This window comes from Pongo pygmaeus, chromosome 7, assembly GCF_028885625.2.
Source record: "Pongo pygmaeus isolate AG05252 chromosome 7, NHGRI_mPonPyg2-v2.0_pri, whole genome shotgun sequence".
Taxonomy (NCBI): Eukaryota; Metazoa; Chordata; class Mammalia; order Primates; family Hominidae; genus Pongo; species Pongo pygmaeus.
Genome location: NC_072380.2, coordinates 6,509,139 through 6,522,744, shown reverse-complemented (window position 1 = coordinate 6,522,744; position 13,606 = coordinate 6,509,139). Strand labels below are relative to the sequence as shown.

The following is a 13,606-nucleotide window of genomic DNA, read 5'->3' as shown; positions in this document are numbered from 1 at the left end:
GTTTGTGCTTGCTGGATACTAGAGAGATGGTTTAATTACATTTTGCTTTATTTAAAAAGTTAAAAATTCCAAGTAGCAAACAAAACAGTAATATAGATTATAGAAATATTTCCAACTAATAATTTAATGTTCAAACAAGGAATTTCTAGTTGTCATTTATTATTTATTTTGAGACACAGTCTCCAGTTGTTTGTTTGTTTATTTATTGAGACAGAGTCTCACTTTGTTGTCCAGAAGGGAGTGTGATCGCAGCTCACTGCAACTCCTGCCTCCCAGGCTCAAGCGATTCTCCTGCCTCAGCCTCCCCAGTGCTGGGATTATAGGCGTCCACCACTGCACCTGGCTAATTTTTTATTTTTAGTAGAGGGAGGGTTTCACCATGTTTGCCAGGCTGGTCTCGAACTGCTGACCTCAAGTGATCTGCCCGCCTCAGCCTCCAGAAGTGTTGAGATTACAGGCATGAGCCACCACACCCGGCCCCAGTTGTCTTTTTAAAAAAGATTCCGTTAATATATAGCAAACACCTATAAACACAAATGAGTTAACCAACCTTTTTTAGTAAATCAGATTAAAATGAGTCATCTTCTACTTTAAGATCTTTCTTGTTTTCTACTTTTGGTATCAGACTGCCGTAAAACAGACAATGAAAACCACACTCATAAGCCAAAGACCATTGTAGTAGTCACTTAAAACAGATGGGTTGGTATTCAGAAACATTTGAGAGTTCAAACACAGGAATCAACTTCTAGAAAATGTTATTTTTCTGGCCGGGCCCGGTGGCTCATGCCTGTAATCCCAGCACTTTGGGAGGCCAAGGAGGGCAGATCACCTGAACTTAGGAGTTCAAGACCAGCCTGGCCAACATGTTGAAACCCCATCTCTACTAAAAATTCAAAAATTACCTGGGCATGGTGGCCAGCGCCTGTAATCCCAGCTACTCCTACTCAGGAGGCTCAGGCAGGAGAATGGCTTGAACCTGGGAGGCAGAGATTGCAGTAACCCAAGATCGTGCCACTGCACTCCAGCCTGGGGGACAGAGCAAGACTTCATCTCAAAAAAAAAAAAAGCATTATTTTTCTGACTCGTTAAAAGTTTAGAAATTCACTGACAGGAACAAACACTACTTAGTGACTGAGACAAGAAAAAAGTCTGACAAATGCTGGCAAGTTCGTTCTTGAAAAACACTGAAAGAAAGTAGCAACAAAAACTCTGCCAACGGTGCAAAATGAATGTAAAGAATAACAGGAAAATTGGTAGGGTTTAATTTCTAGAGAACGTAAATCACATCTGCAAAAATTAGCATGTTACCCACCCAGGAAAACCAAAGGTAAGAGCTGTGGTCAACATATTTTATAAATGAAAGTTACTACATTAAACAAATGGATGACCCAAGTTATGATGCATTTACACTATAGGAATCATTAATAGGGCTGGGTATGGTAGCCCCCGCTTGTAATCCCAGCACTTTGGGAGGCCAAGGCGGGTGGGTCACCTGAGGTCAGGAGTTTGAGACCAGCCTGGCCAACATGGCAAAACCCCATCTCTACTAAAAATACAAAAATTAGCCAGACGTGGTGGCGCACACCTGTAATCCCAGCTACTCAGGAGGCTGAGGCAGGAGAATCTCTCAAACCAGGGAGACAGAAGTTGCAATGAGCCGAGATCTCACCACTGCACTCCAGCCTGAACGACAAGAGTGAGACTCCGTCTCAATAAAAAAAAAAAAAAAAAAAAGCATCATTAACAGTCGAAAAGAGGATTTAGTAATGAAAATAATATGAAATTCAGTAATTTTCATGTCTTTAAATTTCATGCCTTTTATGCTGAAAGAATCAGGCCTCATTAAAAAAAAAAAAAGCAATCCTCTGGTTCCTGAGATAATATGACTACTATCTGGTAACACAGGTCCTCCCTACTAACCATTATTACACCAATGAGCAAAGCCCTCATATTGATTTTGCAAAAGCTTCTTGTTTCCCTCATCCTGGCACAATCATCCTTTTTAAAGCTGAACAGCAGGGAAAGGGGTCGGGTGGAGGAGCCACAGATACCTAGGGCTTTGTTTCCTGTCTACCATTTCCCTCACATGCTGGACCCAACTCTCTCCTTGAGAAGGTTGTGGTTGTTAGACCACCCGTATGTGGTGAGCTTCTCAGGAGAGTAGGAGAATCGCATTAATAACCAAGGAAACAATATATTTACTTACTCAAATCAAGATTTAGGGGCTGAGAATGTAATTGGAAAAGAGACTGGGGAGAGGAAAAACAGCCCAAGAGAGAAAGTGGAGTGGTCTTGCTTGTGAAGAGGTCAAATTCCAGCCAGTGGTCTGGACCATGAATGAACCAGCCTAATGAGCAGCTCCATTTTGCATGGACAGCAACTTCTCTAGTTAGACAAGCTCCAGAAGGGACTGACCTATGAATCTGTCAAAGTCCTGAATATGTGAAGGATTCTGAATAGAACATGCAAACTTCCATCCAATCTGCATTCACCTGAATCAAATGCAGTCACTGAGCTGTTACCACCAGGAAAGAATGTAGGAACCTGGATGAAATAACAAACCAATGTGTAAACACAACATATATATATATATATATAAAGAATATATATATGTTTTTTATATATACACATATATAAAGAATATGTATATGTTATATTGTTTTTATATATACATATAGAATATATATATACATAGAGAGAGAGAGAATATATATATATTCTTTGGCATAGAGTTTTTATTTAAGAAATAATGCATTACGGGTAAGGCTAAAGAGGACCTGCCAGTGCCATTCCCTACCTGCCGCTTGGGTCGAGGTTAATTCACTTTATTTATTAATTTTCCTACATATGGAGATATCAATCATAATTATTTTCTCTATTTTAAAAATTAATATAAGGAGTATCATACTGTATGTGTCCCTCCAACACAGTGTTTTTGAGATTTATTCAGATTAATACATGTAAAATCAAGGTTACAGCAGTCCTCCCTTATCCTTAGGGGAAACATTCCAAGATGTCCAGCAAATGCCTGAAATCACAGACAGTATCAAACCCTATGTGTATATTTTTTCCTGTTCACACATATTTACAAAGTTTAGTTTGTAAACTAGTCACAAGAGACTTAACAATAATAAAACTGAATAATATACAACATATTGCTTCTAATTTCATGGATATAAGATTTGTTCTTCTATAGATCTTAGCACCCTTAGTGTACGATTTTTTTCTCTCCTTATTAAGTCAGGAACTTTCACCTTTTCACTTAAAGGAAGCACTTTACAGCTTCTCTTTGACATATCTGAATTGCCAGCATCATCACTCTTGCACTTTTGGGGCCATTATTAAGTCAAATAAGGGTTACTTGAACATAAGCACTGTGATACTGTGACCATCGATCTAATAACCAAGACAGTTACTAAGTGATCAACAGACCGGATGTAGACAGCGTGGATCCACTGGTTAGAGGAGATCATTCATGTTCTGGGAGGGATGAAGTGGACAGCAGGAGATTTCATCCGGTTACTCAGAACGGCATGCAATTTAAGGTTTATAGATTCTTTTTTTTTTTTTTTTTTGAGCCGGAGTCTCACTCTGTCGCCCAGGCTGGAGTGCAGGGGCGCGATCTCGACTCACTGCAAGCTCCGCCTCCCGGGTTCACGCCATTCTCCTGCCTCACGCCATTCTCCTGAGTAGCTGGGACTACAGACGCCCACCACCACAACCGGCTAATTTTTTGTATTTTTAGTAGAGACGGGGTTTCACCGTGTTAGCCAGGATTGTCTCGGTCTCCTGACCTCGTGATCCACCCACCTCGGCCTCCCAAAGTGCTGGGATTACAGGCGTGAGCCACCGCGCCCGGCCTCTGCTTATAGATTATTTCTAGAATTTTCCATTTAATATTTAGGGCCCAGCTGACTTCAGGTATCTGAAAGTGGAGAAAACGAAAACAGCAGATAAGCGGGGACTACTGTGTTTCCTTCTCTCACAAACCCCAGCATGCTCCTGTTTTTGGCCAAGCCCAGAAATCAAGGTGCAGATGGGGCTTCACTCCCACAGCCCCTGTGCTGGACACCTCTCCTGCCCTGGCTCTAGCTGAGTGAGTGCACACTCTCACTTTAAATTTCCTTTTTGTCTCTGAAACATAGAGTCTTCCTTTTTATGTCGCTCCACTGAGTACTTAATATTTTGGGTTAAACTTCAACCAAAAAAATCATTTAATAGAGCAAGGGGAGCCTGAGTGAGTCCAGCCCACCATGTTGCTGGGACTGGAAAGTAATCCTGGTTGAAGGAGAGTTTTCCAACTGTGCCTCAGATGTTTGCTTATTCCTGCTGTAAGTGTGTACACACTGTGGGCTTATCAAATAGGACTATGGAGAATTCAGGCCTCTCCACACAGCACAAGGGAAAAGGTGGAAGAACGCTTGTAAAAGCATTTGCAGTAATGGAACTGTGATGTCATGGGTATGTGGCTGGAAAACAATCCCTCTGCCAGTGCACATCCTATACTCACAATCATCTGCACGTGCCTACTCCACACGCCTGCAATGTGCGTCCTGCCTTAGCTGAGTACTGCTGTCTTCGTGGCAGTAGCTGGCATCACCTAGTTCCTAATTCCTTCTGTGTTTTACTTTCACAGGCTGGTGGTTTGATGCATGTGGTCCTTCCAACTTGAACGGAATGTACTATCCACAAAGGCAGAACACAAATAAGTTCAACGGCATTAAGTGGTACTACTGGAAAGGCTCAGGCTATTCGCTCAAGGCCACAACCATGCTGATCCGACCAGCAGATTTCTAAACACCCCAGTCCCACCTGAGGGACTGTCTCGAACTATTTTCAAAGACTTAAGCCCAATGCACTGAAAGTCACGGCTGTGCACTGTGTCCTCTTTCACCACAGAGGGCGTGTGCTCAGTGCTGACGGGACCCACATGCTCCAGATTAGAGCCTGTAAACTTTATCACTTAAACTTGCATCACTTAAGAGACCAAAGCAAGACCCTAAACATCCATAATTGTGATTAGACAGAACACCTATGCAAAGATGAACCCGAGGCTGAGAATCAGACTGACAATTTACAGACTCTGCTGTCACAACCAAGAATGTTATGTGCAAGTTTATCAGTAAATAACTGGAAAACAGAACACTTATGTTATACAATACAGATCATCTTGGAACTGCATTCTTCTGAGCACTGTTTATACACTGTGTAAATACCCATATGTCCTGAATTCACCATCACTATCACAATTAAAAGGAAGAAAAAAATCTCTTAAGCCATAAAAAGACATATTCAGGGATATTCTGAGAAGGGGTTACTAGAAGTTTAATATTTGGAAAAACAGTTAGTGCATTTTTACTCCATCTCTTAGGAGCTTTAAATTTTTATTTCAAAAACAGCGTATTTACATTTATGTTGACAGCTTAGTTTTTAAGTTAATGCTCAAATACATATTTCAAGTTTATATGGTGGAAACTTCCAGGATCTCTGAAATTATCAACAGAAACATGTGCCATTTTAGTTTATATGCAGATTGTACTATTTTTTTTCTGCCTGATTGTTAAATATGAAGGTATTTTTAGTAATTAAATATAACTTATTAGGGGATATGCCTATGTTTAACTTTTATGATAATATTTACAATTTTATAATTTGTTTCTGAAAGAACTAATTGTGCCTTGTGATAAGGAAACTTTTATTTTTAATGATGAGGAAAATTATACATTTCATTCTATGACAAAGAAACTACTATCTTCTCACTATTCTAAAACAGAGGTCTGTTTTCTTTTCTAGTAAGATATATTTTTATAGAACTAGGCTACAATTTAATTTGTGGTTGAGAAAAGCCTTCTATTTAAGAAATTTACAAAGCTATACATCTCAAGATTCACCCTTAAATTTACTTAAGGAAAAAAATAATTGACACTAGTAAGATTTTTTATGTCAATCAGCAAACTGAAAAAGTGTTTCAAAGTGCAAAAACAAAATCTGATGTTCATAATATATTTAAATATTTACAGAAAATTTGAGAACACAGGACCGGGCGCAGTGGCTCACACCTGTAATCCCAGTACATTGGTAGGCAAGGCGGGCAGATCACCTGAGGTCAGGAGTTCAAGACCAGCCTGGACAACATGGCAAAACCCCGTCTCTACTAAATAATACAAAAATTAGCAGGGCGTGGTAGCGGGCGCCTGTAATCCCAGCTACTCGGGAGGCTGAGGCAGGGAGAATTGCTTGAACCAGGGAGGCGGAGGTTGCAGTGAGCCAAGATCACACCACTGCACTCCAGCCTGGGCAACAGAGCAAGACTCTATCTCAAAAAAAAAAAAAAAAAAAAAAAAAAAGAAAGAAAGAAAAGAAAATTTGAGAACACAGCTTTATACTCAGGACTACAAAACCATAAACTCCTGGAGTTTTAACTCCTTTTGAAATTTTCATAGTACAATTAATACTAATGAACATTTGTGTAAAGCTTTATAATTTAAAGGCAATTTCTCATATATTCTTTTCTGAGTAATTTGCAAGGACGTTCAGAGTCCAGTCTGCAACTACTGTATGTCTGTCTTTACCTTAGAGTGTTCTACCATTATTTTTTCTTCATTCCATTTTAAAATCTAATTTATTTTACCCCAACTTCTCCCCACCCCTTGATGTAGTTTTAGAACACATAGGTGTTGCTACATATTTGGAGTCATTGATGGACTCTGGCAAAGTCAAGGCTCTGTTTTATTTCCACCAAGGTACACTTTTCCAACAACTATTTAACTAGTCAAGAACCTCTCTATCTTAGAACTGTATCTACTTTATATTTAAGAAGGTTTTATGAATTCAACAACGGTATCATGGCCTTGTATCAAGTTGAAAAACAACTGAAAATAAGAAAATTTCACAGCCTCAAAAGACAACAAGAAGTTTCTATGATATCTCAATGACAACAGTGATGGATACTTAGGCAGGGAAATGCTAATGCAGGAAAAACTGGCAACAACACAATTTATTTCAATTCTCCATGTAGGCAGGTGATACAAAATTCAAGGACAAATCTCATTATGTCATTGAGCATCATATATAATCTCTTATGACCGAGAATGGGGGAATTTGTGTTTTTACTTTACACTTCAGTTCCTTACACGGTATTTCAAACAAACAGTTTTGCTGAGAGGAACTTTTTTCTCTCCTTAAGAAAACATTTGTAAAGCTGAAAGGAAATCAAACAGTAATCTTAAAAATGAAAACAAAACAACCCAACAACCTAGATAACTACAGTGATCAGGGAGCATAGTTCAACTCCTTGTTATGTTTTAGTCATGTGGCCTACTCAAACAGCTAAATAACAATACGGGTGGTGGATAAAAATCACCATTTATCTTTCAGCTATTAATCTTTTGAATGAATAAACTGTCACAAACAAGTTAACATTTTTGAACATGAAAGGCAACTTCTGCACAATCCTGTATCCAAGCAAACTTTAAATTACCCACTTAATTATTATTTAATCTTAAAATAAATTAGAACCCAGAACTTTTCAGTGAAGCATTTGAAAGTTGAAGTGGAATTTAGGAAAGCCATAAAAATATAAAGACTGTTATCACAGCACCAGCAAGCCATAATTTTTATACCTATCAGTTCTATTTCTATTAACAGTAAAAACATTAAGCAAGATATAAGACTACCTGCCCAAGAATTCAGTCTTTTTTCATTTTTGTTTTTCTCAGTTTTGAGGACTTTAATCATTAAATTTTCTTTGGACTGCATTCCTCACTACTTTTTGCAGAATGGTCTCACATTCTCACATTTGTTCTCACAAATAAATTGATAAAAGGTGTTAAGTTCTGTGAATGTCTTTTTAATTATGGGCATGATTTTGCTTGACTTGATAAAAACTTAAGTCTACCCTTATGTTTATAATAATTTCTTGAGAACACCAAATTGCATTTACCATCATAAAACAACATCTGACTTACAGGAGCTGCAGGGAAGTGATTAGACAGTTCGAACGGCTCCTCAGAAATCCAGTGACCCAATTCTAAAGACCACAGCACCTGCAAGTGATACAATAAGCAGATTTATTATACATTTATTAGGCTTAGCAGGCAATAAACCAAGAGTCACTTTGAAGACACAGCAAAAGGTGATACACTCCGCAGATCTGAAATAGATGTGTTCTCAAATAACGAAGTCCCTTCAGAATCTTCATGTTGCATAAATGTTATGAATATTAATAAAAAGTTGATTGAGAAAAAGTCTCATGATAACAAGAAATCTGAGTCATTATTCTCATGAGGCCAAATATTTAAATATTATCCTGTTTTTACACATATGAAATATTATATATATATATTTTTAATTCCAAGTTTCTAATTTGTGAAGTTTTATAAACAGTCCTCTGTAAATATTCCAGACTTTTATTAATTAAAACAATGAATTAAAAGAAGATAGATCACAAGCCTAAATTCAAAAGCAATCCCTTTGGCTTGTGACTTTGTTTCTAACATTGGCTAATATTTTCAGAAGTCCCCCGAATACACTTGAAATTCCTTCCCAGACTTTGGAAGAGTAAAATGTCCCATAAACAAGCTTTCATCATCATCATTATCATCATCATTATCCTCCTAGTATTTGAATCCCCACACTTTAAAATGACCAATACAATCTTTTCCTTTTTAATTTAGTAATATTTGAGGTTCTGCAGCTGTCTCTACTCCAGGACCAAACTCCCTGAAAATCTGTCTCCATACACCAGAAGTTTAGAGCTAAAATAACAAAGCTGGATTATATAATTCATGTTTATTTTATTTATTTATTTATTTATTGAGACAAACTCTCACTCTGTCATCCAGGCTGGAGTGCAGTGGTGCAATCTCAGCTCACTGCAACCTCCACCTCCCAGGTTCAAGCAATTCTCCTGCCTCAGCCTCTTGAGTTGCTGGGACCACAGGTGCCCACCACCACACCTGGCTAATTTTTTTTGTATTTGTAGTAGAGATTGGGTTTCACCGTGTTGGCCAGGCTGGTCTCGAACTTCTGGCCTCAAGTGATCTGCTGACCTCAGCCTCAATGCATGTTATTTAAGGAGATATACTAACAATATGTGAGACTCCCCACAAACTCATATAATTAGCCCAGAAAATAAAAGGTTAAAATCAGGTTCATTTCAGACAAGAGGCAACATAAAGGAATAGTACAGTGAGAAATACAACGCACCAGTGACAGAAGCCAGGAACAAGCCTTAAAAATGCGTGTGGCATTCAAGTTCAAATATAATCCACATTAAAATGTCAACTGAATTTAAACAATCTCATGGAGAAAATTTATGTCCTCTGAATTTAGCCCTTTCTAAATGTTAAGAAAATAAAACCATAAGAGGCTAAAGTAGAGTTCTGGTCAGTAAATTAATTAATTTACATAGGCATCCCAGGAATTAATATTGTATAGAGATAGGAGAAAACACTAATTCAGTTGTATTAAAACAATCAAATCAGAAATACAGTGTAAACATTTTGCTCTAGTAGTTTCACTGGCCAAACACATCTTTACCTTAATAGAGTGTTCAAAACAGTGAAAATCTACTTTGAAAGAGCACAGGTAAGGCTGTAAGCAAACTTAAAAACAAAAGCTTGGCCCAACATCTTTCTTATAAGAAGGGCAGAGTGAATTCAGCATCCGCTGCAACAGGAATTCAGCATCTTGTAGGTAACACATTACATAATGAAAATAGTGTTTTTTACATTTTAATATTATCATTCATAAAACCCAAACCTTGCTGATGAATTTAAACAGGAACTACATCTGTGAATAGAAACTGCTTTATTTCTTCCTTTGTAATTTCTATGCACATTTTATTTCCCACCTTATTGCACTGGACGAGACTTCCTGTTCAAGTCAGGGAAGGAGCAGTGAGAGCATTAAGAGTTCTTTGAACAACTTTGTGAGGCAGACTTCTTCAGTTTATTGTGGTATAGGATATCATAAAAACCTAAAGTGTTCAACTTAATGAACCTATGTTCAAATCAATGTATCTATTATATTAATGTGTCTATGTTCAAATTAATCTATAGAAAGCACAAGTTTTTTTCTGTATTTATATTTTTAAAGCCACTTTAGCATCATAGCAAAATTAAGAGGAAGGTACAGAGAGCCCCCATACACCTCCTGCCCCCACATATGCATTTCGATGTCTCCCACTGGAGTGCTACACATGTTGTACCCAGTCATCCCATGTTGACACATCATTATCACCCAAAGTCCACAGTTTACATTACAGTTCCTTATAAGTGAAAAGCATATATTATGATGGAGTACTGGTGCTGGCCAGTGGTTGCAGGGCTTCCCTAAGCTGTTTTCAACTTCCTATTTTTTTTTTTTTTTTTTTTGAGACAGTCTTCCTCTGTTGCCCAGGCTGGAGTACAGTGGTGCAATCTTGGCTCACTGCAGCGTCCGTCTCCCAGGTTCAAGTGATTCTCCTGCCTCAGCCTCCTGTGTAGCTGAGACTACACGCGCACATCACAATGCCTGGTTAATTCTTTTCTTTTTTCTTCTTTTTTCTTTTTTTTGTTTTTTTGGTAGAGACAGGGTTTCACAGTGTTGGTCAGGCTGGTCACGAACTCATGACCTCAAGTGATCCACCTGTCTCGGCCTCTCAACGTGTTGGCATTATAGGCGTGAGCCACTGCACCCAGCCCTCTCAACCTTTTATTTCTCAAAGAATAATTACAAATTTCGGAGTGATCAAAAGGATTATAGTTAAATATCGGTAAATGTTACATTTCCAATCAGGACCAATCAAATTAATTTTTATTCATTAATTAGCTTATTAGTATTTTCTTAACTGCCTAAGAAATTTTCTTCAGCTAAGAACAAAATTTATTCACAAAGTATTTCATAAGCAAAAACACTGAACAAGGTACTCAATTTTTGACTTCTCAAAAAAAATTTAAAGAGAGAAAACAATAAGCAATTATTTCAATGTATAAGTGATGACAGAAAATTGGGGGTGGGGTGGGGAAGGCAATCTGTAAGAGGGATTTTAAGTTGGGCTTGAAAACATGACCCCATTTAATGACTCCCTACTGGTATGGAAAATACAACTGTAACATGAAGCTGGTTTAACTCACTGGAAAGCATTAATGATTGTGGTGAAAACATTTATTAACATTCACAATTTTTGATAGGCAACATTATTGTTAGTCATAACACTAAATTTATTCCAAATTTCTAAATAGCCAGGCTTATCCAAGCATACCGCCCACCAGAGCTTACCACTCACCATACTGTGAAATTCAACTGCAATTGTGGTACTAAGAATACCTGTGGGAATGTAACTGGAAAGGAAAAAGGCGGGGGAACGGGGGGGAGGGGAGGGATTCCATGTGGCGAAAGTCAACAATATTCTTCGCATACAAAAGACTCCATGTTGTGTAAAACAGGGGTCCTGGTACCAGTCTGTGGCCTATTAGGAACCGGGCCACACAGCAGGAGGTGAGTGGTGGGTGAGCCAGTGAAGGAAGCTTAATCTGTATTTACAGCCACTTTCCATTGCTTTAATTACCACCTGAGCTCCACCTCCTGTCAGGTCAGCAGTGGCATTAGATTCTCATAGAAGTGCGAACTCTATTGTGAACTGTGCAGGTGAGGGATCTAGGTTGCACGCTCCTTACAAGAATCTAATGCCTGATGATCTGTCACTGTCTCTCGTCACCCCCCGATGGGACTGTCTAATTGCAGAAAACAAACTCAGGGATCCCACTGATTTTACATTACAGTGAGTTGTATAATTATTTCATTATATATTACAATGTAATAATAATAGAAACAAAGTGCACAATAAGTGTAATGTGCTTGAATCATCCCAAAACCATTCCTCCCTCACCCTCCCAACCCCCTAGTCCCTGGAAAAATTGTCTTTCACAAAACTGGTCCCTGGTGCCAAAAAGGTTGGAGACTGCTGTTATAAAATACCACTGATTAATTAAAAATCAAATCTGATAGTTAGAAACTTGTCCCACAGACGTAAGCCATAGGAATGTAGTTGATTTCAAACAGTTCAAAAGTATGTTTCACATTCCACTTTACTGGATGATACTTCAGGAGTAAAGTTAGACACATCTTCACTTTAATCATTGAAAGTGATTGGGGTGTTTCTGCCACCATCTCCTCCATCCACCCTTCACTCCACCAACTGTGGTAAAAAGTGTGGTTGTAGGTGTTTATGGAAGGTGTAGAAACACATTATTTATTATAAGAGTAACAAAAGTAATAATTATTAACTTTTTACTAATTTAAGCTAACAAAATTATAAAAATCAAATTACAAAGATTTTTCTCATCAGATTTTATAGATCCTTTGTCTTAGTTGTTAGGGTAATTGATTTTCTCAAACAACATTTATGAGACTTTGCTAGTTTGTAGGCTGTTTTGGATTTTTCTAAAGAAAGAAGAAGATTTGTGATTCTTCCCCAACTAGACAGTGTAATATACTGGTTAAAAGCACAGAATTCAAAAACTGGGTTTAAACCAATGTCCATCTTTTTACAGATTTATGACAAGGGGCAGGTTAATGTTTCTGCCACATGAAGACATTATGCATCATTATTAACTAAAAAAAGCACCCATGTAGTTAATGAAATAGTGTAGCAATGAAGTTATTTCTAGGTTATACTGAACTTCAGGAGAAAAAATTGGGGATGTCAATAGTATAATTTTTAACAACAAAATAATAGGGTACTTATGTCCAAAGCATTTTCAAGCCAGAAAATAAAGAAGGTCTAGTCTTCCGAAGAGACCAGCTTAAACTGGCAAAATTTCAAGGCAATAATATCTGTTCCAAAATAAGCTATTCTTCTGTATTTCCAACACATCTCATAATATCAAGAAATGCTTCCTATAATTCCATAAAGTTTTTTAAAAATACAAACCTATTTAGTAGTTGTAGTGGTGCCTTAACAAAGCAATTTTCCATATATGACTTTTTTTAAGTGAGGTGAAATTGGCATAATATACAATTAACCATTGTAAAGTGTGCAACTCAATGGCATTTTATATCATAATGCTGTGCAACCAGCACCTCTTTCTAGTTTCAAAATGCTTTCATAGCCCCAGAAAAACATCCTGTACCTGTTAAGTAATCACTCCCCATCCCTCTCTCCCCTCCATCTCTGGTAACTTCTAATTAGTTTTCTATTCTATGGATTTACCTATTCTGGATATACTGCCTGAAAGGAATTACACAACATGTGCTTTTTGTGTCTGGCTCCTTTCACTCAGTGTGTTCAAGGTTCATCCAAGTTATGCTTTTAATGAAGGCTAGTGATCAGTGTCAAAAATGCTTGTTGAATAATAACAGTATTTAATATTTATTGAGTGTATACTGAGTACTTTATTTAGGTGATCTTTCCATTCTTTTACAGACAAAGAAACTGCCTTACCCAAGGTTACACAGCTATGGTGCAGCAAGGTTAGCAGTAAAATCCACTGCCTTATCCATTATTCTTTTCAAAACACATAGGCCATCAGAGAATGCCCATATCAAGGTTTACAGCTATAGAAGATAAAAAATACTCTCTAGGCTATCTTTGGACGTAGATGCTAGAAAGAATGTGGGCTAT

The 13,606-nt window shown here is 37.7% G+C and overlaps 2 protein-coding genes across 7 annotated transcripts in view; one reads left to right on the top strand and one right to left on the bottom strand.

Moving 5' to 3' along the window:
* ANGPT2 (angiopoietin 2) overlaps positions 1–6,366 on the top strand; it is a 61,879-nt gene extending 55,513 nt beyond the window's left edge. For both annotated transcript variants that reach the window (XM_054499961.2, XM_054499960.2), the window contains exon 9: positions 4,637–6,366. In XM_054499961.2, the coding sequence (XP_054355936.1) occupies positions 4,637–4,797 (161 nt within the window). In that variant the 3' untranslated portion in view covers positions 4,798–6,366. The remainder of the gene's footprint in view (positions 1–4,636) is intronic.
* The window catches only part of MCPH1 (microcephalin 1), a 240,728-nt gene that overhangs the window by 138,718 nt on the left and 88,404 nt on the right, over positions 1–13,606 (bottom strand). For all 5 annotated transcript variants that reach the window (XM_063669328.1, XM_054499957.2, XM_063669330.1 and 2 more), the window contains one exon: positions 7,968–8,045. In XM_063669328.1, the coding sequence (XP_063525398.1) occupies positions 7,968–8,045 (78 nt within the window). The remainder of the gene's footprint in view (positions 1–7,967; positions 8,046–13,606) is intronic.